General features: G+C 40.6%; 1 protein-coding gene across 1 annotated transcript; it reads left to right on the top strand.

The window, feature by feature from the left end:
* The first annotated feature begins 71 nt into the window (after positions 1 to 71).
* adam19b (ADAM metallopeptidase domain 19b) lies at positions 72 to 24966 on the top strand. Its single transcript, XM_042493079.2, has 23 exons — positions 72 to 1565; positions 1860 to 1972; positions 2103 to 2173; positions 11674 to 11752; positions 12009 to 12085; positions 14829 to 15030; positions 15154 to 15219; positions 16162 to 16233; positions 16343 to 16509; positions 16707 to 16791; positions 17608 to 17747; positions 17892 to 18069; positions 18155 to 18244; positions 18369 to 18564; positions 18933 to 19041; positions 19158 to 19374; positions 19543 to 19620; positions 20687 to 20795; positions 20902 to 21031; positions 21436 to 21538; positions 21630 to 21986; positions 22088 to 22185; positions 22631 to 24966. The coding sequence occupies exons 1-23, from the start codon at positions 1460 to 1462 to the stop codon at positions 22635 to 22637; spliced, it is 2850 nt and encodes a 949-aa protein (XP_042349013.2). The 5' UTR covers positions 72 to 1459; the 3' UTR covers positions 22638 to 24966.

Here is a 24966-nt window from a genome sequence, read left to right as displayed (position 1 = left end):
TATTGTCCAGAATGCAGCTACAAACAAGCCAGTGGGATAAAAATGTTAACATAAGCCTTAGAGACGGCACAGAGGTGTCAACAAACTGATGCCAACTTGGTTCAAAGCCACCATCATTGACAGGAACAGCTAAATAACAGCCACTGTACTGTAATACAATCGATTCATCTCATTTAAAAGTAGATACATACTTTTCATTTGATACAATAAGACCCCCAAATACTTAACTGTAACTTCAAAATGACCATGATGGTCGTTTAAGTGTTGAGGCAATTTGAATGGTTAGCAGTTGGGATAGCCATCTTGGAGTAATGCCTGAAAACTCCAAAAACAGCATAACAGCAAGTTTTTGACATCTTGTGAATGTTTAATTATATTAGCAGTTTAAAGCAATGCATTTTATACATAAATATCAGTTTGATAGCATTGAGGAGTGGTTGTATAATGTGTTCAGTGGCTCTAATGTGGGAGAAGGTCACCTTAAAAATGTCACAGTGATGTCATCTCAAGTCCGCCTCACAAACTAGATATGTGGAGTTAGTTAGACTAGCTTTCTCGAGAACCGCTCATCTAAATGTGGGAATTTACAAGGCAGGAAGGGTCCAGTTTTGTGTTGCATGATGGGACATGTAGGATCCAGCATTTTTGGAGATTGAAGCAGACTATGATGAGTAAAAGTGTGAATATCTGTGTCTCTACTGCTTCAATTTTCATCATACTTTTTTCAGTATGTCTCTTGTGAATGCACCAACGTTATGGAAAGGCAAGATAAGACTTCATTAATCCACACCAGGGAAATTCACGTGACAGCAAGCTCAAGAGTCAGATACAGAGAAATGTGCAAAAAAAAAAGAGAAAAAGTATAACATATTACAAAATGTAAATAAGATTAAAAAAATAATATAAAAATCTAAAATGTTGGAGTACCCCTTTAAGAAATACTGCTGAAAAATTAACGTAGACAACCCCTCTAATCCTAAACCATGCGAAACTACTTTGTTACAGAATTTAACTTTACGATTATGGTGGTTCAATGTTATTGTTATAATGTTGCAGTAAATATTAGAATATTTACCAGTTTTTTAAACAAAGTCTAAGATTAACCTTATGCTCCATAAAATTGCTCCAAACAAGCCTCTGTGCATGTGTCATATTAGTCCGCTGTATAACAAATTCATTGTCATGTTGCTCGTACAACATCATTTCACCATATCCTGTATTTTCTTGCCTCACCTCAGCCGACAGCTCGGTGTCCCTCGCGCTGTGTGCGATCGTGAAGGGGAGGGGTTGAGAATGAGAGAGATGTGCGCCCCGCGGTCCGCGAGCATCAGACGAGCAGCGGCGGCTTATCGCGATGTCACCCCGGCGGCGTTTTCTTCATCCGATGTGAAACACCCGGACCGGTTGAGCGCACATTTATGTCTCAGTTTAGCAGATTGTTTTGGAGCCGTTTTGGAGAATGCGTCCTCCTCCCGTCGATGCTGTGCAGTCCTCTCTGTGTCTGTGGCTCATAGTTTTCCTCCGCTGTGCTCAGGCTGCTCCATCTGAAGGCGGTGTTTACAATGGTGAGTCTGACTGTTTCCCGGAGCGATGGAATTGGGTTTTTACATGTCTCGAGGAAAAACTGGATCGGCCTTGAATTGCATTTGAATGTATTTTCAATTAAAAATGTCACACACCACCCTCCACATGCTTATTGTGCACGCATAATGTCAAATTTGGTATTTTTTTTTATTCTGGTAAAAGGGAGTCATCTGATGCTCAAAAAACAAACAAAAAGAGAGATTTTAATATGTGACAAATGCTGCACCACCTCTAATGTAGAAATTTATCATGCTCTTTTTGTCTGTTTTCATCAGGAGAAAATAAGCAGGCGTCACTGAGAAGCATCCTTGATCATGTACAGAGTTATGAAATTACTTACCCCACATGGCTGCATCCTGACAGACACAGGAGGTCTGCCAACAACGAGGTGAGTCTGCCTGCCTTTGTTTCTTTCTCTGTCCGCTTCACCAACAGAATGGTTTAGATAACTGACAATAATCTTGACATGTGTTCAGTAAGTTAGCTTTTGTTTGACTGCTTCTTGCATTTCCTTCCAGCATCCTGCAGAGGCACAGGTTCTGATCTCAGCCGAGGGCCAGGAGCTCAAACTACACCTGGAGAGAAATGAGTGAGTGACTTAAGTTCTTTCCACCTTCTTTGTGTTTCATAGGGATTAAATGTCTCAGATAACTTTAAGTGCAGCTCATAGCTCCAATGAACAGGGCCGTAATCACCTATTTAACATTGGGGGAACCAACCCTTCACAACAGGAAGGTTTGAGGAGGAATTCCCTCAGACAGTTAAGCTGTTCATTTGAAAGCATTTTGAACCAAAATCTTACATTAGGGATTAACAAAGTTTTAATGACTGAGTGCACACACTTTTTTTTATTGCTTACTATACTGTGACTTTTTATGATGTTCAATATTATTTACTATAATATACTATATTATACTATGTCATAAAAACTGGGTGGAGAGTTTAAGAGAAAGCTGCTATGTATTTCTATTGGTAAAGTGTAGACCCCGCTCACCCGAGTGCCACTTTGTTGTTCAGCTTTTAGGCTAAATATTAAAAAAATAACAGCATGGATTATGTATCCTGTGCCTCGCGGTCTCGCCAGAATTCGCTTGCTGTCTAGCCATGACCTGAACAAGCAGCTAGTCTGTCTTTTATGAACTCAGATTTGAACACTAGTCTATTCTCGGCATAGACTGTATAAATAAAAGATGTAGCTCCCCACTGGTTTGTGAACTCCAGTTTTGTAGCCTCTAGTTTGGCATTTTGGCCTTCACTGTCTTGGTGTTTTGGAGCCAGAAGTGCTCGTATTTGTATGACAGGCTGGCGGGAGGATCTGACTCACAGACTGTAGCGATGGCGTGCAGACAGCCTATCCCCCAAATCACTGCCCATACAGTTGTCATGAATGTTGAAAAATAGCCAGACCAAAATCAGTTTTCGCACAAGGCAGCAAACATGTTTATTTCTGCTGTGAAGTTGGGCATTTTAACACGGGGGTCTATGGGGATTAACTCATTTTGGAGCCAGCCTCAAGTGGCCTTTCAAGGAACTGCAGTTTTTGACACTTAGGAGGTTGCACCTTGGTTCTTGTTAAAGTCCGGGTCAAGTGATAATTGAAATGTGCTTTGAGTTTTTCATATCACGGAAAGATGTGTTATTAAACACCTGACCAAATTTTAAAAAAAATCGCTGAGTATGTAAAAGAAGGTCTCAAAATCATGAAAAAATGCACAGTAGTCTCTAAGCTGAAACGCTGGGGGCGTGTCCGCTGGAGGAGCGGAGGCCACGCACAATAACAAGACAATGCTAATGATGCTTCTCGTTTTTATACTGCTACATTGTCAGGGGCGGGGTTGTGCTGAGTATAGCTCCATTGCATCATCGAGCTGTGGTTTTAGGCCCACCCAAAAAATCTAAAAACAGGAAAATGGTGAAAAAACAGTCAACCATCTAACTCCATAATTTAGTACTATATAGTAAAGGGTCTTTGTAACATGTTTTCAACAATCGGTTTCCAACCTTCAGAAGGTGTTTTGAAACAAATCTCTGAATTCACTTTATCTGAACTTTAAATGCATTCAAGGTTCACAGGTTCAGTTTCTCTACATTAATGACACTTGGTGCCAAACGTAATGCACAGTATGAGCACATAAAATCGTTTGAATCAATACATTATTTGGCTAAACAATTCGATGCAATCTGAATATTGGTGCTACTTTTACAACCCAAAGTGTACTGTGGTTACACTTAAGCAAAACTGAGACAAAAGCCCCAAAAGTTATTCAAAAAGTCGCCGGTATCAAACTATTCAATGTGTCTAAACTGAGAATATTCAACACTGAGCTGTGTATTCTTAGCCATCCACAAGACGACGCGGCTGGCCCCATTTATTTGACCAGATGTTAGCTGTCACATAGACACATTTATAAGGTCAGTGCCCTGTGGGTGCAGAGAGGGGGATGAAGTGAGGAAAGGAGGGTGATGATTTTGGACAACAGAGGGTTGACACCCGATCTGTGTGCCTTGGGCAAACAGGAAGTTAAGACTGTGAGTCTGCACCTAACATCCTGTAAAGTGATGGAGCGGTTCCTGTCCAGTAACAATGGGATGGTGATAGGGAGTATCTTGCTCAGTTAATGGACAGTGTAGTCACTGGGTGGGACAGCAGGGAGGACCGGAGCAGTGGAGATGTTAGCGGTGACTACAGAGCCATGGTTTATCACTTTTGGATTCAAGCCAGCACAGAAGTGGAAAGGGAAGCTTTTATGAACATTAGAAATTAAGTCCATTTTTTTCCATCAAGCGCATGCTTTCTGTGTGTCACTCATTCACTCACAAACACACACATTAACAAACCATGACTCCACTGTGTCTGCCTGACCGTCCCCTGAGGGATTTGCCCCCCTCGCTCTCCTTCCCCAGCAGGTGGTCCCACTGTTAGATTTCCTCCTGGCCGAGGAATTTTAATCAATCACACACAGTGTTTGTCTGCGTATGTGTGGTGAAGAGAGCGACAGAAATGAGGAAAGAAGTTTGAGATAAATATCATAAGAGTTTTACGCATTTTCTCCTCCTCCTCAGTGCGACATAGAGATGGTGTTAACTGATGAAGAATTGCTGATTATTCCACGAAAAGAGGAAACACTATGTAGTAAAATATGTGTGTATATATATATTTCATCTAAGTCATTTGCAAAAAAAAATTATGAAATCAGTTTTGTGCAACGTCTTAACTGTTTCCTGAAACAGGAAAGCTGTTAATATTTCTTCACAGGTCAAACCTCTGCTACAGTTACAGTGGGATTTAGGTTATGTGAAAAAAATGGATGGGTGGGTAAGATTTGAAAAAATAAAATTGTAGAAATTAAAACAATTGTTACTTGTCATATTAATGAGAAAACATATACAAGAAATTAGGAAAATTTCAAGTAAAAATACTTGTTTCATTTTAAAGATTTGTCTTCCGTAGTATTGACCCTTTCATGTACTCTGTCTGAGAGCTTTATTGATGTGGAAAAAATCACGTAAATAATCTTTTCTGTTTCATTCACTCAAGCTTCAGCTTATAATACTTACATGCTCCTGTGCCACAACTCCCTAAGGGGCTGTACAAAATTTATCAGAGGGTGTGGAGGGAAAGGGTGTTTGGGTGAACATGACACTAATTTCTAATTAGCATTTGGATAGAGAGTATGGAAATTACTGCTCTGCTAACATACCAAGTTTTAATTGTATACCATTTCAATTTTTAATGCACTTTTATGTGATTAAAATAGTTGCACCAATTTGACACTATAATTGTAACCAGAGATATTAAGAAAGAAGGTTTTCTCCTAAGTCTAGGGAAGGATCCATTATGAAAATGAAGGGTCTTGTTTTTTTAAAAATTGAACCATGACCCCAATAGTTTTCACACAGCCCCTTCACCAAAAAAACATTTTACAGCATTGAGAGAGAGACCTTTCTGGCTCTTCTCTTTGAAGTTCCATTATTTATTTTGAGGTTTACCACCTCACTCAACCACCAGCCAGTGTTTCCCTCGCTCCAAGCCTAAACAGCAAATCCTAGAGTGAGTTACTGTGTTTTGATTTGTCCTCTGTTGGCCTAATGCGGCTCTGTGAGATCATCGCGGGGGTGAAGAAGACAGCAGTTTGTGTCACCGAAGATCAATGTCCAATTTTGGAGAGAGGCCAGAGTAAATGCTGCCAGTGTCCATCTCTGTGTCCTGGCTACTCCCTCTCGTCCTTGTTGCCCCCTGCAACTGTTACTCTGACAGTCAGCAGATAAGGAGGAAGTCAAACAAGCTGTGAGATCGTCTTGATCTTGTCTTTTTGTTTACCCTGCCGTGACATTTTTCATCTCATTTTTTTCTCTCACTATCTCCCTTTTAGTCCGAGTCCACCTTGTCTGCTCTTCACTTAATGCATCACTTAATCACAACCCGGAGAAAGACACAGCTGTGAATGTTTGTGGGCATCACTACTCCCAGTGGCTGGAGTACAATCCATTTACATCCACCCCTGCCCTGCTCGTCAGTGTGCATGTTGTTCTTTTTGTGGTTTGTACGTGCATGGGTGCGAGTGTCTGTGTGCGTCTGACTGAGCTTTTATCTTAATGAAAGGCTCTGGTGCACCCTTAGAGGGTTGATTTGGTTAAGAGCCAGGCAGTATGCTGACTCAGAGTGCAGGAAAAGGGATGTTAAAACATAGGGAGAGGGGAGGAAGCAGTGTAAGAAAGTGAGTGATGGGCCAGAGGAGAAGAGGTTGAGGTGCGAAAAGTCATGGAAAGAGGAAAGTGGCGACAGCAGGGGTCAGTTTGGGTGTGAGTTATTGGTTGAGATATGAATCGTGTGGATATTCTTGCTTCCTCTCCTCTGCATGACTTTCTCTGCTCCTCTGTTTAATGCCCTTCCTGCACACCCTTAAGTGCATGAACCTGAATTAAGCACTCCCTTGGGAGATGCGCACATCATTGTTCCTCCCCTCCTCCTCACCTCGTATGTCTCCCACTGTCCACACTAAAAACGAGCACCCGATTCTTTCTCATTTCTTTCACCTCGTCTGATGTTCCCCAGGGCTCTGGTGCAAATACACATCTCCCACGCGCTCTCCGCGGTCAGAGTTTGGAAGACTCTGGCCACACGCAGACAGATGACAACACACACACACACACACACACACACACACACACACAGCAGCCCCGAGAGAACACAAACAAGGCTGAAAGCACAGACCTGATGGATCACAGGTCTGGGGAGCAGAGAGCAGGGATGCACTCGTTCGTCCTTGTTGCTATGTTTAGTCTCCCAGTGGCTTGGCCCTGTCTGCTTTGATGTCTTACTCCAGGCCTGTGTGTTGGGGAAACACTCACACACACAGAGTTTCACACAACAGCACACTGGCCTCCCTGTGCAATAAAAGCCTCTTCATCATCCGTTGCCGAGTGGTGCTTTGACTTTGCGTCAGCTTTCTCCCTCACTCGGCCGGCGTGCGGTGATGTCATCCGATACTATGAGGGAATGCGACCCACTGACCCTAATGCATTACCCCGCATCCCCTTCTCCTCCCTCCCTCCCTCCCTCCTTCACTATCTCCCAAGTACATTAGCATTACTCCCCACCCTTTCTCTCCCCCATCATGAGGCTGAAGTGATCCTTTGTCTCAGCCTCACTGCCAGACAGTCCTGATTCAGCCAGTATTGTGCTCCTCAATCACAGCATCTGTCTGGGCACTGGACGATGTCCAAACTCTGTGGAGCTCTCCCGCCATTACACAGAGGGGTTGATTTGAAAGCTCACAGCATTGACCAGGATGCAGTAAGATTCAGTGGTTTGGGATATTCCACGGCTGTTTGTGGTTTAGACTATTGTCAAGAGTTTAGAACTAGATTCCACTTTTACGGTCGACAGTAGCAGCGGCTTAGCATAAAGACTGAAAACAGATCAGGTAGCTCTTTTCAAAGGCAACAAAATCCTCTTTCCAGCACCTCTAAAGCTGATTAACACATTATATCTTGTTTGTTTAATCCGTGCAAACACCAAAGTATAAAAACAATTTGTAGTTTTACAGGGGGCTTATGTGCCAGACTGTTTCTCAGCCAGGTGCATTGACTGGGGACACAGCTGGTTGCTGGGCAATCTCAAACTGCAGTAAGATTTTAGGAGGTCAAGAAATAGTCCTGCCCGTAACCCGCAAATTGTGGTTTGTACACTTTTTCATACAGATTACAGAAAGCAGATGAGATATAAGGTGCTGAAAGAGCTGCAGAGGTTCCTGTTAACACATCATTGGACAAGGCCCAGGCTAGCTGTTTCCTTCTATTGACAGTATTTATGCTAAGCCAACTGGCTGCTGGCTATAGCTTTATATTTAAGACGTGAAAGTGGTATCAGTTGTCTCAATCCCTTTTCCACGCATGAAGGTGGGTATTTTAAACACAGGAAAACCCACTAAAATAGCCAATAGACCACTTTACCATTGCCAGTAGACCGGAGCAATGTACACGACTCTGCAGCAGAAGACCACGTCTTTCTCCATGTGTTTTTTTTTTTTTTTCCTGCCGTGTCATGCTTGACATCACGGACAATCCAGAAAACAGCCTTGGTGCTGACTACATATTGAACAATGCTCGAGCGCAGCTTTGACGGGGACAGACGGTATTTTGTGGTGGCCAGACATTGCATCTTGCCGTCAAAGGGGCTAGAATTAGCGCATCCACCTTGGTGTTATATTTCCATTACTGGCGATTAAAGCCAGAGCTGATAAATACCCTCGACTACTGCAGAGTCATTCGAACTAGATGTGAATTCTGATCGTAACCTTTCCCATTACTTTCAAAAGCCACATGTTAACGGCCAGCAAGTGAATTGGAATTTACCAGAATGTCAAACGTTTTCATGCAGTTTTCGCAGCAAAAGCAGCATTATGAAGTGCATATAAGACACCTGTTAATGGAACAGGTCTAACTGATTTCAATGTATTTTGTCATACATGTCTGAGTAAGTTAGAATTTTATTTTATTTATTTAAAAGGACAAGGCACAATAATCATTATTTCTGCAAATGAACCAGGTTTGGCCAGCTGGTGAATTTTCAACTGCAGGACTTTGGCGAGATATTTTGAAACCAATGAGGTGATGGTTAAAATTTACAGACAGAAGAAAAGCAGTAAAGTTAACCTACAAAAGACACTGTATAAGCTATGCAGAGCAACAGGAAACAGCAAACATTAGTACGATAAAGTACAATAAAAAAGTACAGCATGCTTTACTGCATGTGCATTGCAGTTGTCTTCATATTTTTATCACAGTTAATTATGTGTTTACCTGAACTGTATTTTTAGTTTTGGAGGTACTGATGAGCCATATTGAAACTAAAGGGTTTGATTTCACCTGCAAATTATTTTGGGTGGTTTCTGTGGTTGTTTGTTCATGCCGGATGACAGATGCATTGTTTCCACTTTCATCCAGTTCTTCACAGTTTAAATAAACCACAGGTTGGAGCTGGTACAACCACAGTAGCTATGTTTTTTTTTAAATCATGTAATAGAAACTATTTCTTAAATATAAAAGGCATTAACTATATTTAACACTAATAAAACATACAGCGGCCATTTCTGAATGTGACAAATACATTGCTAGGCTTCATTTTTTGTCAGCATGTTTTTTAATGGAGAAAAACTAAGACAAACTAAGCTGGTATTATGCTGTTTGTAGCATCAATGGCTTTGCTAATGGCATGTTGTGTCTATAGTCACATGGCGGCAGGTTATATAGCCATCAGTCTACTAGTGTACACAGCTGCTGACTGGCATGGGAGAATAAGCGAGAATGGAGGAAAGAGTCATTATGTGTCTCCTGATGGAAGACGCGATTCTTCATGTGTAACGATGGAGGAACAGTAGCAGAGTAAAGCTCAGTCAATCATCAGCTGCTCTGCCATTAATCCTGTCTGTCTAAGTGACAGAAAGAGTCACACAGACGTGAGGAGAGCATGATGGGAATATTTGAGGAGTTAGAGAAGCAGGAAAACTAGAGGAAGACCAGATATAAACGTGGGTAAAAGGTCAAATCACAATATGTGGGGGCTACCCCATTTAGGGTGACATCAGCCGGATACGTTTCCACTGAGTGATCATCTTTAAGTCCTCGCTCAGATTGCCTGCATGTGTGTGTGCATACAGAGTCCCTCAACCCCCCCCAAAGTGGTAATCTGTTAAAGGATGAACTGGCCATGTTCTGTCTTGGACTTGCTTTGTGACTGATTGCATCAACAGGCTGTCATTGTTTCAAATGGCTTGTCTCCTTCGGGGCATCTGAGGGGAGAAAAAAGAAAAATCCCCATCTTCCTTTCATTTGTCTCCATCGTCCTTTAAAGGAACAGTTTGACATTGTGGGAAAAGTGCTTACTCACTTCCTTGCTGAGAGATAGATGAGAGTATCGATGCCCGTCTTGTGCTTGTGCACTAAATATAAGGCTATAGCCAGAGGCTGATTAGCTTAGTTCAGTATAAAGACATATAATGGGGGGGAAAGTTAGCCTGGCACTGTCCAAAATTCAGCTGCTATCACCTCTAAAGCTCCTTAATTAACATGTTTAATCTCGTTTCTTTAAAGAGTGACTAAATCCCCAAACCACTTTCGATGAAATTAAATTTCTCCTATGTGCCGTGCATGTAGGAGAAAAATACTTGATTTGAATCAATGTTTGATTTGTTCTTTTTGGGCTACTGTAGAACATGGCAGACTCTATGGAAGAGGACCCGCTCTATATGTAGATATGAACCGCTTATTTTAAGGAAGCAAAAACACTATGATTCTTAGTTTCAGGTGATTAGAAAGCAATGAAAACTATATCTTATTTAATTTCTGACAATAGAAAATCCCACTCACTGGACCTTTACTGTAAAGACTCAGATTGATCTTCTCATCTAACCTATCAAGAAAGTGAGTAAGTGCATTTCCCGTAATGTTAAACTATTAATATAAAACTAGAAACATTATATATAAAACTATTAATTTAACTTCGCTCCACTGATTTGCACTAATTTTATCCAGCAAAGATGAAAAAGGAAAAAATAGTTCATTAATACATAGCGATTACTCTAAAGTAAAGCCACAAGCTGGCTAAAATGAAAAATAGATAAAGATATATGATAAATATTAAAATCTTCGTGGGACATCTAAGGTCTGCCTCATGTTTATTTGAGACTTTAGTCTAGTCTTTCAGACAGCACCAGTAGATAGATGTGAATTTGTCTACAGCCTGATTTCCTTGCTGTTACAGCCCGTTTGATGGATCAGAGTTTGACTGCGGGGGGAGATTTAGAAAGTCGGAGCATAAGAAAACCAGCTGTGAGACAGGCAGAGTTTATGAATGAAAACAGGAAGAATGGATTGAGACAGAGTTGGGAGGAAAGAGACAGGAAAACAAGCATCTGTATGAGATGTAAATATTGTGCCGGCAGGTTGACAGAAGTTTGACAGAAACAGACCGAGTCTGAGGACACTCACTCAATCACAAACACAGATGGAGAGGAATGTCCTGCTTCTCCACAATAAAATGAATGTTTCTCTCTGCATGTGTATGTTTTGCTGATTTATCAGCCTCTCCTGTGCAGCCTGTATTGTATACTAATGGAGAAATTCCAGTAATGGTGAATAGAATAGGAGGACATTTGTAAATAATAGCCCTGTCAAACAAATGCAATCTGGACATATCAACAAACTTAAACTCTGAGAGGAAGTCACTGTTTCGAACTTTAGCTCCCCAAAGTAAAAAGGGTCATTTGGGGAAGGTACATATGGATTTTATTACAGTCCCTACATCTTTCCACTTACTCTTTGTATTTCCTCTTATCTCTGCAAGGATCTTTGTCTAAATCTTTAAAGCAGTCTGGTTTTGTAGAGTGTCTCTGTCAGTGAATGTTTTATGAGCTGTGGGCTGCTGGAGAGAATCTGTCTTCTTTTATCTCCTGTTTCCTGCAGCTTTTACTCTGTATATTTTTCACCATTGTTCCGTCATATTGTTGCTGTCTCAGGACATTGAGTGTCTAATGCTACATATATTGTCTCGCAAATTGTCTTTGAGTTTGTGCCGTCTTTCTCCAGGCAACTGTTGGCCCCTGGATATCAGGAAATATGGTACACTGCCAATGGAGACCGCAAGTCCTCGTCTCCCACCAGCACTGTAAGTCCATGGGACAGATTGATGTTCTTAAACTGCAGTGGGGAGTTGTAAATAATCATAGAGGAAAAATAGATATAAATGCAGTTGATCAAATCCTATGGCAGGAGGATAACAGACAGTACATACATAAAATACTATTTTTGTTGCTAACATAATAAGGTACTTTTTTCAAATGATGGCTTCTCTTTTTACTGCATCACCCTGCTTCCCTTCAGGGAGAGCTGTGTGATGAGCTATAATTGTTTTTGTCTTGCAGGGACACTGTTTCTACCATGGCAGGGTTCTGGGCGTGGAAAGCTCAAGTGTAGCTGTTAGCACATGCTCAGGACTCAGGTAAGTAAAACTTTACCTGTATTAATAAAGTTTTCTTGTATTTAGAGTTGGTCCCAATGGTGAAAGACATTTCATAGAATTCTAAAAAGTCTCCCATAAGACTCAATCCATCTTAAAGTTAAAAAAAACGATTCATGAAGACAGCTCAGACAGTTAGGGGACTTTTCTGTAGCCTCAGAGTTTCTTCAGCAAAGCAGTAAAGAGCTGTGAGAAGCCAGGCCAGAAGGAAAGTTTTCCCAATTCTCAAAACAGGGAGTTGGTGCTGCTGATCGTAAGGGGAGATATTTGTAATTGATCCTATTAGAGATGGGTTGGCACCGCTCACTTGATGAATTAAAGCTAAAGATCCATTAGTGCAAATTTTCCTGCCTTATTTTCAGCTGACATGTAAACATTTTGGACCAACAAAACAAAACTAATCGATACATAACAATTTTATCTCTGTTTTCAAGCCATTGATAGAATACCTGTCTACATTTTATACAGTAATGCCTTTGTTCAACATTTCCCATTTAAGTCATTTGCCAAAATTGAATGTTTTCGCCATTTTCAGAGCTTTTAACATCACCACTTTTCATATCTTCTACACCGATACATGTAAGAAGCTGGTTAGAAACCCAGTTAGACTTCCACCTGGCCAAGAAATCACCATTTTTAGGAGAAATCTTGTTAATAATCTCCTTTCTCAATCACAGAAACCATGTTTAAAATCCAATTATTTATGTGCAAATGAATCATACTAGCAATAGTATGCATCCACCTATCAGGACTGCAAAAAAATATACAATTGGTTATTTTCACAAATGAAATATATTTTGGTAGTATCAAAAAATCACACTTAAAAAACTAAAATGCGTGGATGTGTGGATTTTTAGTTCTAAAAAAAAAAGCATCTGAGATTTTCACCATCAGCTGCTGACTTTAAATAGGTAATATATCTTCATATACTGTTTTGTATGATATTTAATGCATTAGTACCTCACGAATGGCGTGGCATACTTAACTTGAAGTTAAATACTTAAAGTCAAGTTACTTTGGTTAAGTTTAAGAAAAGAAACCTACCTTAAATTGACTCAAAATGTATTAGTTTTGCATGGTTCCAAACACCTGTCTCCTGGGGAAAGACCTGTGTTTTTTGACCCATTAATCACCCAACCTGCGTCCTTAACAAATTGGTTTGATGTCTTTCAAAAACATAGGAAGACGGCAACAAGCAACTAAACAAGACATGGCTCAAAATTCAGTGAACAATTAATAAGAAAACTACAAGAAAATAACCTGAAAATGAAATAAATTTAAAGTAAAAATAAATAGTGTTAGAAAAAATCTGTATTGTTTTATGTATTTTATTGGATTTTTTCTTATACATAATTTTAGATATAAAATTATTGTAATTATAAATATCATTTTTGGGCCATTTTCCCTTTTTTAAAAACATATTTATCTTATAATCCTCCCTCTTTTTTAAACTAATTAGTGAAGTTTCTTGTCACATTTTACTTCTTTTTTTTTGCAATTTGTGGGACATTTCTTGCCAAGTTGCCATTTTTTCCCAATCTTTTTTAATAGCTTATGAAAAACATCTGAGCACAGCACAAGAAAACTGATGATGATCCAGGTTACAAAGGGTTAAACCGACAACTTTCTTTACTGCTATCAATGCATTTGTTATGCAAACACAAGCTTGCCAAATACGTAGGATATATATATGAGTTGTGGTGCATCACTTGTCATTGGTAGATGTATGAACAGGGCATGAGAACAGCCTGAAATACACCATTGTACCAGCAACAAGGTGAACCAAACCTTCACTACGATGGGAATCCTCTCTGAGGTATAATCCTCACATTATTTTGTGGGCATGATCAATCTGTAGATGAAAAGAAGTTGTAACCAAAGCCTGTACAACTGTCCAGCCTGTGATCAAACTATGGCTGAGTTAGATAAGGCGACATGAAACAGTTGTGTGTAGTGTCTTGTGCAGCCCAGTAGGTTAGTAGGTCACTGGCTCCAGAGCTGGTTCATTGAGTACAGCTCAGTACGGAGATCCTGTGTTCTCTCCTGGTGTGGATCCAAAGCAGCTGACCCTTCCTGCTAAAGACAATCAGAGAGGCCGGCAACAGAGGCGGAACTGGCAAGCATTGACAGAAATCGTAGCCATGTGTGTGTTGTGGAGGATGAATGAATGAATACGTCTTCCTGCTAAGTAGATCTCAGGAGAAATGCAAACGCAGCATAGAGGCACTCTGACATGTGGGTGTCTGACCTCTCCAGATGTTTTCTACAGCTGTTTAACCCGTGCTGGCATGCATGCTCGTGTGTTTGTGTTTAGACGTCTGTGCTCATGAGGGGTTTTATGAAGAAATCCAAGGACTATATATCGCTCTGTCTACCCCAGCTGATCTTCACTTACAAACAGCAGTAAATCACATGAGACACTCCGCTCTGCTCCACCCATTTTTTAAACCACAACAGCCAAATGAAAAGAATCACAACCGATGTGCAGCCGCACGAATATTTCCAGCAGTTCAGTTTGACAATATGAAAGGATGTTGGAAGTTACCTTTAATGTTATGTTTTCATATTTAAAAGCAGGCTTTTGTTTGTTATTTTTGTGCACAATTTTTTCAATATTAACTATGACTTCCACAGTAAACCACAGTGTGCAGACAGACAAACAGCCACTTCACTGATCCACACTGATTTCCCCAACGGAACCATCAGCAGTGTCTTGTTTTCCCAGGGGACTGATCTCTCTGAACGCAAGCGTCAGCTACCTGATAGAGCCTCTTCCTGTTTCCATGGGTGCACAGCAGCACGTCGTGTTCAGAGCTGAGAGTCTCCATCTACCCAGAGGCAGCTGCCTGCATCACCATGGCAACAAGGAGCACGAAGGGGGACTTAACGACTTCATCCATGGAATGATGTCACCACAGAGTGTGAGGGTGAGTCAGGACAGGAGGGACGATGATCAACTGCCTGAAATCCTTTACGCAAAGCATATTCATATTTATCAAATTCATATTCATCATTTATTCTGTATTAAACTAGTTTGTTTCAATTTTCAGGAAAAAAGGGACCTGAGTCAAAATATGAAGTACGTGGAGTTGCTGATAGTGGCAGACAAGGCTGAGGTGAGGATGTGGATGTGGATATTAGGGGTGAGGAAAAAAACAACACAGCATACTATTGCAACATTTTGCAATATCCTATCAATACACAGACACCAAGTATTGACTTTTTTTTTAAAAAAAATTTATTGTTGAAAATCCAAATTAAACTTTCGGTAGCTTGCTAGATTACTAAAAAAAAGCAAGTCCCTTTTCAGTCCAGACCTAAATGATTGAAGTGGGATGAACAGGCAGAAAACTTTATATTATTAGATAAAAACAGACACTGACAAAGTTTTTTCTTCATTTGCAGTCTAAAAAAGGTAGTAAATCGCAATGTAAGTTATCTAAATATTCAGCATATTGCAAAACTTTTAGAATCACAATAATATTGCATTATAAAGTAAGTATCATGATAACATCGTATCATATCCACAAGAGGATATGGTCATATTTGGTAACTTTTTAACCAGACAGGGACAGTTTTTATGACTTAATTAAATGTGGGAGTACAGGATGTGGCTTTGTATGTGTGTTCTGCTGTGTAGGCAGGATGAGATCATGATACTTAACACGCAGTGTCATTTTTTATCGTCTGTTATACCAAAAACATGCAGGTTCGGTTATATAGCGACTTTAACTTGCACATAGGTGTGAGTTTGAGTGTGAATCATTGTCTCTTTGTGTGTATGTGTGTGTGTCGACCCTGTGACTGACTGGCAACCTGTCCAGGCTGCCCCTCGTGTGTCGCCTAATTTTATGAGCTATTTACATGCTGTAAAAATAGTCCATCTAAACTTCCATCTTACACAGTATTTGTAAGAAACCTTAATATAGAATGTCAGTAAATCGTACCTGTTTTTCTACTCAAAGCGTGTAGAGTAACTACAAAGCTCCAAGTCACATCCTGTGGGTGTGTGTGGGTGTGTCTATTTCTGTGTTTCATGTGGTTCATGTCATTTGCAGTTTGAGAAGCATGGGAGTAGTCTCGAGAGGACCCAACAGAAACTACTGGAAGCGGCAAACTTGGTTGACAAGGTAACATCTGAAGTGAAGCATGAAACCCACAAACAGACACTCGAGTTGATCACACTAAGATTTCGTAGTGAGTGACTGTGTGTGTGATTTTTCCTGTCCACACCCACAGTACTACAAGGCTTTGAGCATACGTGTGGCGTTAATCGGTCTGGAGGTGTGGAACAGCCGGGACCTGATCAGCGTCTCAGACAACCCTCACAGCACTCTGGCAGCCTTCCTGTCCTGGAGAAGCAAAAATCTCAACACACTCCCCAATGACAACGCTCAGCTCATCACGTCAGTGTCTCTCACTCTTTTCCACTAACCACCCCGTTTGTCATTCTTCACCCTCTTCAGCTCCCCCCTGTACCCCCTATCTACTTTAAGCCTCCTGTCCCGTGGGGTAGATCTCTCATTAACCATCACCAGTTGTATCCCAGTGGGAACCAGTTGTCCAGCTGGAACTAATCACCATTTGTGTTATGTGTCTCCAGAGGGAGGGGGTTCCAGGGCACCACCATCGGGCTGGCACCTCTCAAAGCCATGTGCTCCGACTACCAGTCTGGAGGAGTGAACACGGTGAGAGACAGTGAGAGTTTATACAAACAGTCGTCCTCTGCGTCTATGAGAGTAGACGTCCAGAGCGGACGTTTGTTGCTCAGGTGGCACAGAAGGTCAGCCAATAATTGTAGGGTTGGTAGTTTGATCTCCAGCTTCTTTTCTACACTTGTTGAAATGCCCTGTAGAAAGACACATAACCCTAAATTGTCTGAATTGAGAAAAAGAAATATGTCAAGGCAAATGTAATTCATGAAATGTAATCCTTAGTAAATTTTTTCAACTTTCAACGTTTAAAAAATAGCCTGCATGATTAGCTCTGTGTTCAGCATGATATTATGGGTTTAATATATATTTTTTTGTTTTTTAGTTTTGACAAGAACGTGTTACATCCTTAATTTAAAAAATAACAAACAAACATGTTTTTCTCACACTGTCTGCCTAAATATACCTGTATTCACCCTCTGTCTGAGATATTAAACAAAAAAGCTGAGTCTGCTTTAATTGTCAGTGTTTTGGGGTCTTCCACATCTGCGCTCTCAGCATCTTTGCACTGTTATTGCAGCTGAAGCATAACTATAACGGCACTGTCAGGGCTGTTTCTGCCTTTATAAAGTTTAACTGTGACATCACAACTTCACTTAAGTCCTGACAGCTCATTTAAAGCCACATTTTGTGAATATAGACTTTGTGCATTCCTCTCTGGATTAAGTATTTTGATACTTTCACAGTATTTACAGAGCTCATGTACATTCTTTATATTTTAAAAAAAGATATGGTGATTTTACTTGAACAATATCGGACCTTTAAGTAATGTTTGACTCATCTTTTGATTAGGACCACTCAGAGCCAGCTGTGGGTGTAGCTGCCACCATGGCACATGAGATGGGCCACAACTTCGGCATGGGCCACGACAGCACAGGCTGCTGCCAGGCGAAAGCCGAAGACGGAGGTTGCATCATGGCAGCTGCCACTGGGTACGATACAGATCAAATTAGAGTTACTAAATGAATGGGAAGGAGAAAAACTGAGGATTTGAAAGATGACTTTTGGTTTAATGAAAAATAGCATTAACCAAGTGTTGCATACTGTATTTGTGTTTCTTCCTCATGAAAACCCAGGCATCCATTTCCACATGTGTTTAACGCTTGTAACCTGAAGGAGCTGAAGAGCTACCTGAGCTCTGGAGGAGGGAAGTGTCTCTTCAATTTACCAAACACCAGATCCATGCCTGGAGGGGAGCGTTGCGGCAACGGTTACCTGGAGGATGGAGAGGAGTGCGACTGTGGAGAGGAAGAGGTGTGTTGTGTCTCTTGAATTTTGCAGTATATATTCTCCTTGTATGTTTTTGCTGGGACTCATACGTCATAATTTTTTTGTGTAGGAGTGTACCAGTCCTTGCTGTAATGCCAACAACTGCACTCTGAAAGCCGGGGCTGAGTGCGCCCATGGCGTCTGCTGCCAGAACTGCAAGGTAACATAAGAATCTGATGGCCATCTTAATTTTTACTGTTAAATAACCACTGTAGAAACTGAATTATAACTGTGCAATTAATTAATTCTCCACCCCTCCTTCCTCTTCACCCCTCACTGTCCAGCTGAAGAGCCCGGGCGTGCTGTGCCGTGCTTCCTCAGGGTCGTGTGACTTGCCAGAGTACTGTGATGGGAAGGCAGAGTCTTGTCCTGCTAATTTCTATTTAGTTGATGGTACATCGTGCGCACGTGGGCAGGCCTACTGTTACACCGGCATGTGTCTGACCCTGGAGCAGCAGTGTCGCTCTCTCTGGGGAGGAGGTGAGTAAACTATACGAATGTATACGCACAAAATTTAATTCATCAAACAATCCCACACTGTATCTTAAAAGCATGTAAACTTCCAGTGCATGTTGAAGCAGAGAGGCTGGGCAGAGTTAGAGATGAGTCCTCAGTGGGTCGCAGGATTAGCGATTGTTATTGGACAGTGTCCATATTCACGTTGTGACAGAGCCTCCCCAGAGAGCCTTTGTAGTACCACAGGAGCCACACAGAACAGTAAGGGATGCCATCTGGTCTCCATCAGGTGGTCACATAACACACTGTGCATGCACTAAGTGCACATGTTTGTTATTATGTGTGTATGTATTCATGTGTTTCTGTGGGTTTTTTTGCTACTTCGACTACAGATGGTCGTCCCGCCCCTGACCTGTGTTTTAAGAAGGTAAATGAAGCCGGGGACATGTACGGGAACTGTGGAAAAGACCTGTTTGGGAAGTACAGGAGCTGTAAGGAGAGGTGAGGATCAAAACATTTTGGTGTATTCACTGCCACAGTTCAAGGACGGTATCTACCTTACCTGAGACTGATCAGTCTTAACAAAGTAATGAGACCCTTCTTTTTCTCTCTGCCAGGGACGCTCAATGTGGGAAAATCCAGTGTTTAACCTCAGCCTCCAAGCCCATCGAGAACAATGCTGTTCGCATAGAAACCACTGTCAGTTTTGGCAACAAGAAAATCCACTGTATGGGAACACATGTGTACAAGCCAGGGCAGGGGGACGAGGACGGACAGGGGGACACTCTGGACCCTGGCCTGGTCATGACAGGCACTAAGTGTGGTAAAGACTCGGTGAGACATGCATGGAGACGCTAAATGGAATTTATTGTTGAGTCAGAGTTCATGCTTTAGATCGCTCATTGAGGTTTCAGTTTTTCTTTTACCTGTCAGAGAGGAACCACTTGATTCTTCAACCACATTTTGTTACTCTACTCCTCACACCCCTCCGTCTCTCCATAGATCTGCTTTAATGGAGAATGCCGCAATGCATCTTTTCTCAGAGCTGATGAGTGCAATGCCAAGTGCCACGGACACGGGGTAGGTTTCTCTGTAAGATGGATTTCCTTGGAGCGTTGGGGAAGATTTGGCCTCCAGCCCACTGATATTATGAGCTGGCAAACTTGGCAGAAGTGCAAGAACTATTTAGATCTTTTACTTAATTAAAAGTATCAGTATAGCAAAGTAAAAGTAGTCAACTCCAATACAAGTAAAAGCCATACATTATAGATCTTGCTTAATGAGACAACATAAAAAACCCAACATAAAAAAATACACATTTTTCTTCACATCTGCAGAGCTTTTTATAATCAACTAGATTGTTTTGGTGTGAGTTGCAGAGTGTTTGAAATTTCACTCGTGGTGGCAAAAAAGAAAACTCAACAGAAATGTCTCTTTCCAGAAATCATGATCAGGTTACTCTGCATGGTGATAAGTTTGGCAGGTGTTGTGTTGCAGAAAGACAATAGTTCCTACGTGAAACTGCTCACAACAAGGCCTGTGGATAATCTTGAGTAAACGGGTCATGATTTCTGCAAAGAGACATTGATGCTGAGTTTTTCAGATGTATTTTTTGGAGCTTTGAGCACCACAAGCTGAATGCCATCCAGTTCCATTATATTGAAGACAAGACAGACATTGCTACAACCAATATCTCCAACACTTGGTAGCTCACATCAAAACAATCTAGACTGATCAACTGCACTACAAGTAAGAGGAAAAATTTGTTTTATGTTTTTTGTTTTTTTTCATGTTGTGAACTTTCCCCTCAAGTAAAAGTAAAGTAGTATTATCAGCGAAATGAACATGAAGCAACTATAGCTGTCAGATAAATGGTGTGAAATAAAAAATACATTATTTTTCTCTCAGATTCAGTAAAGTAGAACTATGACGTAGCAGAAAGTGGAAATATTTAAGTAAAGTACAAGTACCTCAAAATTATACTGAAGTGGTGTGATTGAGTAAGTGTATTAAGCTACATGCCACCTCTGAATCTTGGACACTTTTCCCTCTAAAGTGATGTTGAGGTACCTCTGTGGTCCTAAAATGTCATTCACGTCTGTACATGTCTGTGGTCATTTTAATGTGCAATATGTTCTTTTTCCAGCTGTGCAACAACAATCATAACTGCCACTGTGACGCAGGCTGGGCTCCTCCTCTGTGTGACCAGAGGGGGTCAGGTGGGAGTGTGGACAGTGGACCCGTCACTGGCCCATGTGAGATACTTTTCTTTTAACATGCAACTGTGTTTATCATATACTTTATGATATTTCTTTAAAATTAAGCGGTTTCCTGACCCTTGTCTATTTTATATCCAAACAGTCAATCCCCTTCCAGTCCTGGTGGTCCTCCCATTGGTTCTCTTTGTGGTTTTGGCTGCTGTTGGACTGTGGTGCTACTACAGACATAAACTCCACCCACTGAAAACCTCCGCTCCACCTCCAGTGCCAACGTATGTCAACCGGGAGAAGAGCTGGGCAATGTGAAGAAAATCAAATTTCACAGTATTTTTGACCAAATACCTTGATAACGTTATTGCAGTAATATTGCAATAATATTGTGACTGTTGATGCTTTCACAAAATGCATACACAATTGAGATTTTTGAAAAATAATCATCAGTAATGTCTATAGGATATATAGATACATTTACTTATTACAGTATCCAAAATCTAACGGAATATTTAGTCTCATATCACAATATTGACATAAAATTGATAGTTTGCCCAGCACATTCTGGATTTTAAGATACTAATTGTCTTCATCATAGTAAAAAGCAGTTGGCTGGTGATTTGCTTTTGCTGTTGTCCTGATGTATAAATGATCTGTACTTCTGTATTTGTGTTTTCACCCCCAGCTGTTCAGTCCCAGTCGAGAGCAAGCCTCTTCAGGCCAACGGTCATGTGAACGGTCATGCCAACCCGACATTCTTGCTAAAAAAACAGGACTCAGATCACCTGGTAAAGAAGCCCATAATGACCCAGGCAATACGATGATTCCATATTCTCTGTGAATATTAGATGAACCCATGCACTTTGTCTTCTTCCACAGGAGAAATCCTCTCCTCGTCCGAGCCCGTCTTGCTCAACTCGGTCCAGAAACGGCATTGTGCGTCCAGCAGGAAAGCCTCCTCCTGTACCTGCTTACGCTCTAGAGCAGAGAGAGCAGACACCTCAGCCTGTAGCCTCCGCTCAGAGAAAGTACTCTCCTCAGGGTTACACTCCACCTCCTGTGAAATCTGCACAGCTCAGCGAGCAGAGACGACAGGCTCCTCCACCACCTTCAGGACCTCCACCTTTACCCTCCCTGAATGCCAAACCCCACTCACAGCATTTAGCAGTACCCAAACCCCGACCAGACCCCCCAAACAGACCTCCACCACCTTGTCCTCTCAACGGGCCGTCAGGGGTGAGTAGTTTTTGTGTATTCTTCAATAAAGCCATTGGCGCCTTTCTGCTTTACTTTCAGTGAAGTTATTCTGAAGTGAAAGACTTTTTATTCTGATGTAGGAACAGCAACAAATGAAAGGCCTGCAGGTGTCCACTGATGCCCTGCAGAGAGGAAAAGCTGCTTTGGCTCCATCTGCTGGACAGAAAAAGCCAAACAGGTAATTCATCTGGTGATTTTTTTTTAACCTGCAATGACCAATCTAGCAATAAATGTCCCACAAATTGTAAGAAATAAGTAAAAGGTGACAAGAGAAATACTCCAAAATTACTTCAAAAAAAGGGGAGGATCTTTAAGAAAATTATCCCCAAAATTAGGGAAAAGATATTCAGAAAACTATAACTAATATAATTATAATTATAATACAGTTCCATTTGAATTATGATACAGTTAAAAAGATATATAGAGAAAAGATTTATAAAATATATGCCTATATGTGTGTATATATATTTTTTTATTTTCAGCACTTTTTTAAAGGTCATTTTCTTGGTTTTGTTTTTGACTTATATTTTGAAATAAATTAAACCAATTTGCTCAGGTTACAAAGATTTAATGCAGATCTTCACAGAATCTTTGTTAACTTCTTTCTTTTTTGCTTCTTTTAGAAACTAAGATCTCAGGGAGACGCTGGGGACCACCACGTACATAAAATAATGGCCTGCAGCTGACAAAGAACATGTGGCATTGTGGGATTTGATGAAGACTTGACGCTGTGGGCTTGTGGATAACAGTGTATTTACACTGATGTGTATGGAGATAGAATGATATAATCACAGCAAGTCATAGTACATATCACAAGAATTTGATCTACGGCTTAAATCTGTAAGATTTAGGCTTAAAAATGCAGTTGGTGCCTTTTATGAAAATAGCATTTTGTCATATTTGCAGAAACTGTCACTACACCCACAAAGTATAATATGAGACAGAGCCGTGTTGAAAATAACACTGAACGCCGCCCACGCCCCGGAGCAACTTTATCATTTTACAGCCAAAGAGTGCCCTAAAATATGTTTCTGAAAATATTCGAGGTGAGAAATAGGGAGTGCAGTAACCAAATCTGGATTCATTTTTGATCAGTGTTGTTATTTATTTTAGCACACTCATTGAAAATGCTGACTTTATGTAAAAATATATATATGATATAGATATTAAACGGATCCACAGTCAAAAGAAAAAACAAATCAAATGAAATTAAACCAAATTAAACAAACTAAACCAAAAGAAAAGGAAAATACACCCTTAAACTTACAATACAACTTAAAAAAGTAGCAGAAAACCCACCCTGGCATCCCAATCTTTAAGAAGTACACATACATACATATGCATAATCATCACCTCAAAGATGTTGCTCCTCTGATGTGAGCCATAAAAAATTTTTTGACTAGTCTTGCTTGGGATATTATTTACCCCGGTTATTATACTTTCAAAGGCAGCAGTCTCTGTAAGCTCTGGCCTGTGTGGGCCCTTCCAGCTGTGCAGAATAAGCCGCTCCACAACGATAAAAACCTGTTACTGTCAATTCAACTCTGCTTGAGTAAGACCTGGCAGCACAAGAGATTTGCCTCCCAACAGACACAGTTGTGGGGATTCTCGTAGAGGTTGTTTGAGCTACACTGCAAAATTTTTCAGTACCACCTTACAAAATTTTAATACCATGGATAATCCCATAGAACATGTAGAAATGTATCCACTTCTTCATTCCATTTCCAACATTTATCGTTGTTTATTGTCAGGGGTTTATAATAATGTCTGTGCACATTTTTTTTAAGTTTATAGTTATGTAGTTTATCATCTGTCTTGTGTAATGCTGTGGGGATATAGTCGCAGTTTGAGTGAATATGACTAAACTTATTTTTTATCAAAGTCAGCAACTCCAACTTTAATGTGTTGTGTAAATTGCTCTCTATGCGTCTGCTTTCACAACTTGAAACAGCGGAAGCTGTGAATTTAAGAACTTTTTGTTATTATTGTCCCAAAAGATAATGGATGTGTGAAATTGTTCCACGTGTGCAGCGATTTGGAAACACTGTTCCTGGAGTATTTATTCACAAAGAAAACAATGAATGTTTACAGTGTAGCCTGTGTACTAAACATGGTGTCTCTTAAAGAGCATCAGCTGTAAAGGGATATCTTATATTAAGAAAAGATGCCAATATTGAAGTGCTTATGCTTCCTATGTGTGAATCAGAATGGGATTTTAACTGGACAAAAGGGGACCAGTGAAAGCCCGACATGCATGCTGTAAGTATACGCTTATGATGAGAGAAACATGTCTGATATATAGCAGGAAATGTTAGGGATGTTTAAAGTTTTGTTATTAGTTTTGTTTTAGTGATTTTATATTGTTGTGGTGATGCACTTTGAGCAATCTTTTAGTGTCAAATGCTCACCCCATGAAGGCATTAAAGCCTGCACATGGTGAGTTTTCGATGAAGATTTTGGGTGCACTTTAAGGTGACCATTTGAACCCACACTTACTCTTACTGCTTAGCCCTGTCTCTGACAGTTATGATGAATTCATATTTATCCAGGGCAACATCTCAAATCATTTCACATTGGAAAAAATATGAGCCATACTTTTATTTACATGTATCAGTTAAACGACAAAATTGCACCATCAGTTTGAATTATTTTTTCATGTTCATCCTATAAAGTTCAGTGTGAGTTCCCTCATGACCAAAATGCTATAGAGTTTTATCTGAGAAGATATTCCAGGCTGTGTAACTGAAAATTTTGTAACTACTGTAAGGTACTCTTAAAAACTGTGGTCCATTTGACTGCTTGGTGGCTGACCTGGTTTTATCTGTGATGTGGAAATACAGTCTGTCAGCTGCCACGTTTTACCTTCTCAGACCTATGCAAACCCTGCCACTGTGCAAAACTGTGTCTTCAAATGGAAGTCAAATAAACACATGGGAAAATAAAAATGTTATGTTACACA

Source organism: Plectropomus leopardus, chromosome 8, assembly GCF_026936395.1.
Source record: "Plectropomus leopardus strain MGB_pleo_1.0 chromosome 8, ASM2693639v1, whole genome shotgun sequence".
Lineage (NCBI taxonomy): Eukaryota > Metazoa > Chordata > Actinopteri > Perciformes > Serranidae > Plectropomus > Plectropomus leopardus.
This window is presented reverse-complemented; position numbering and strand designations above follow the sequence as displayed.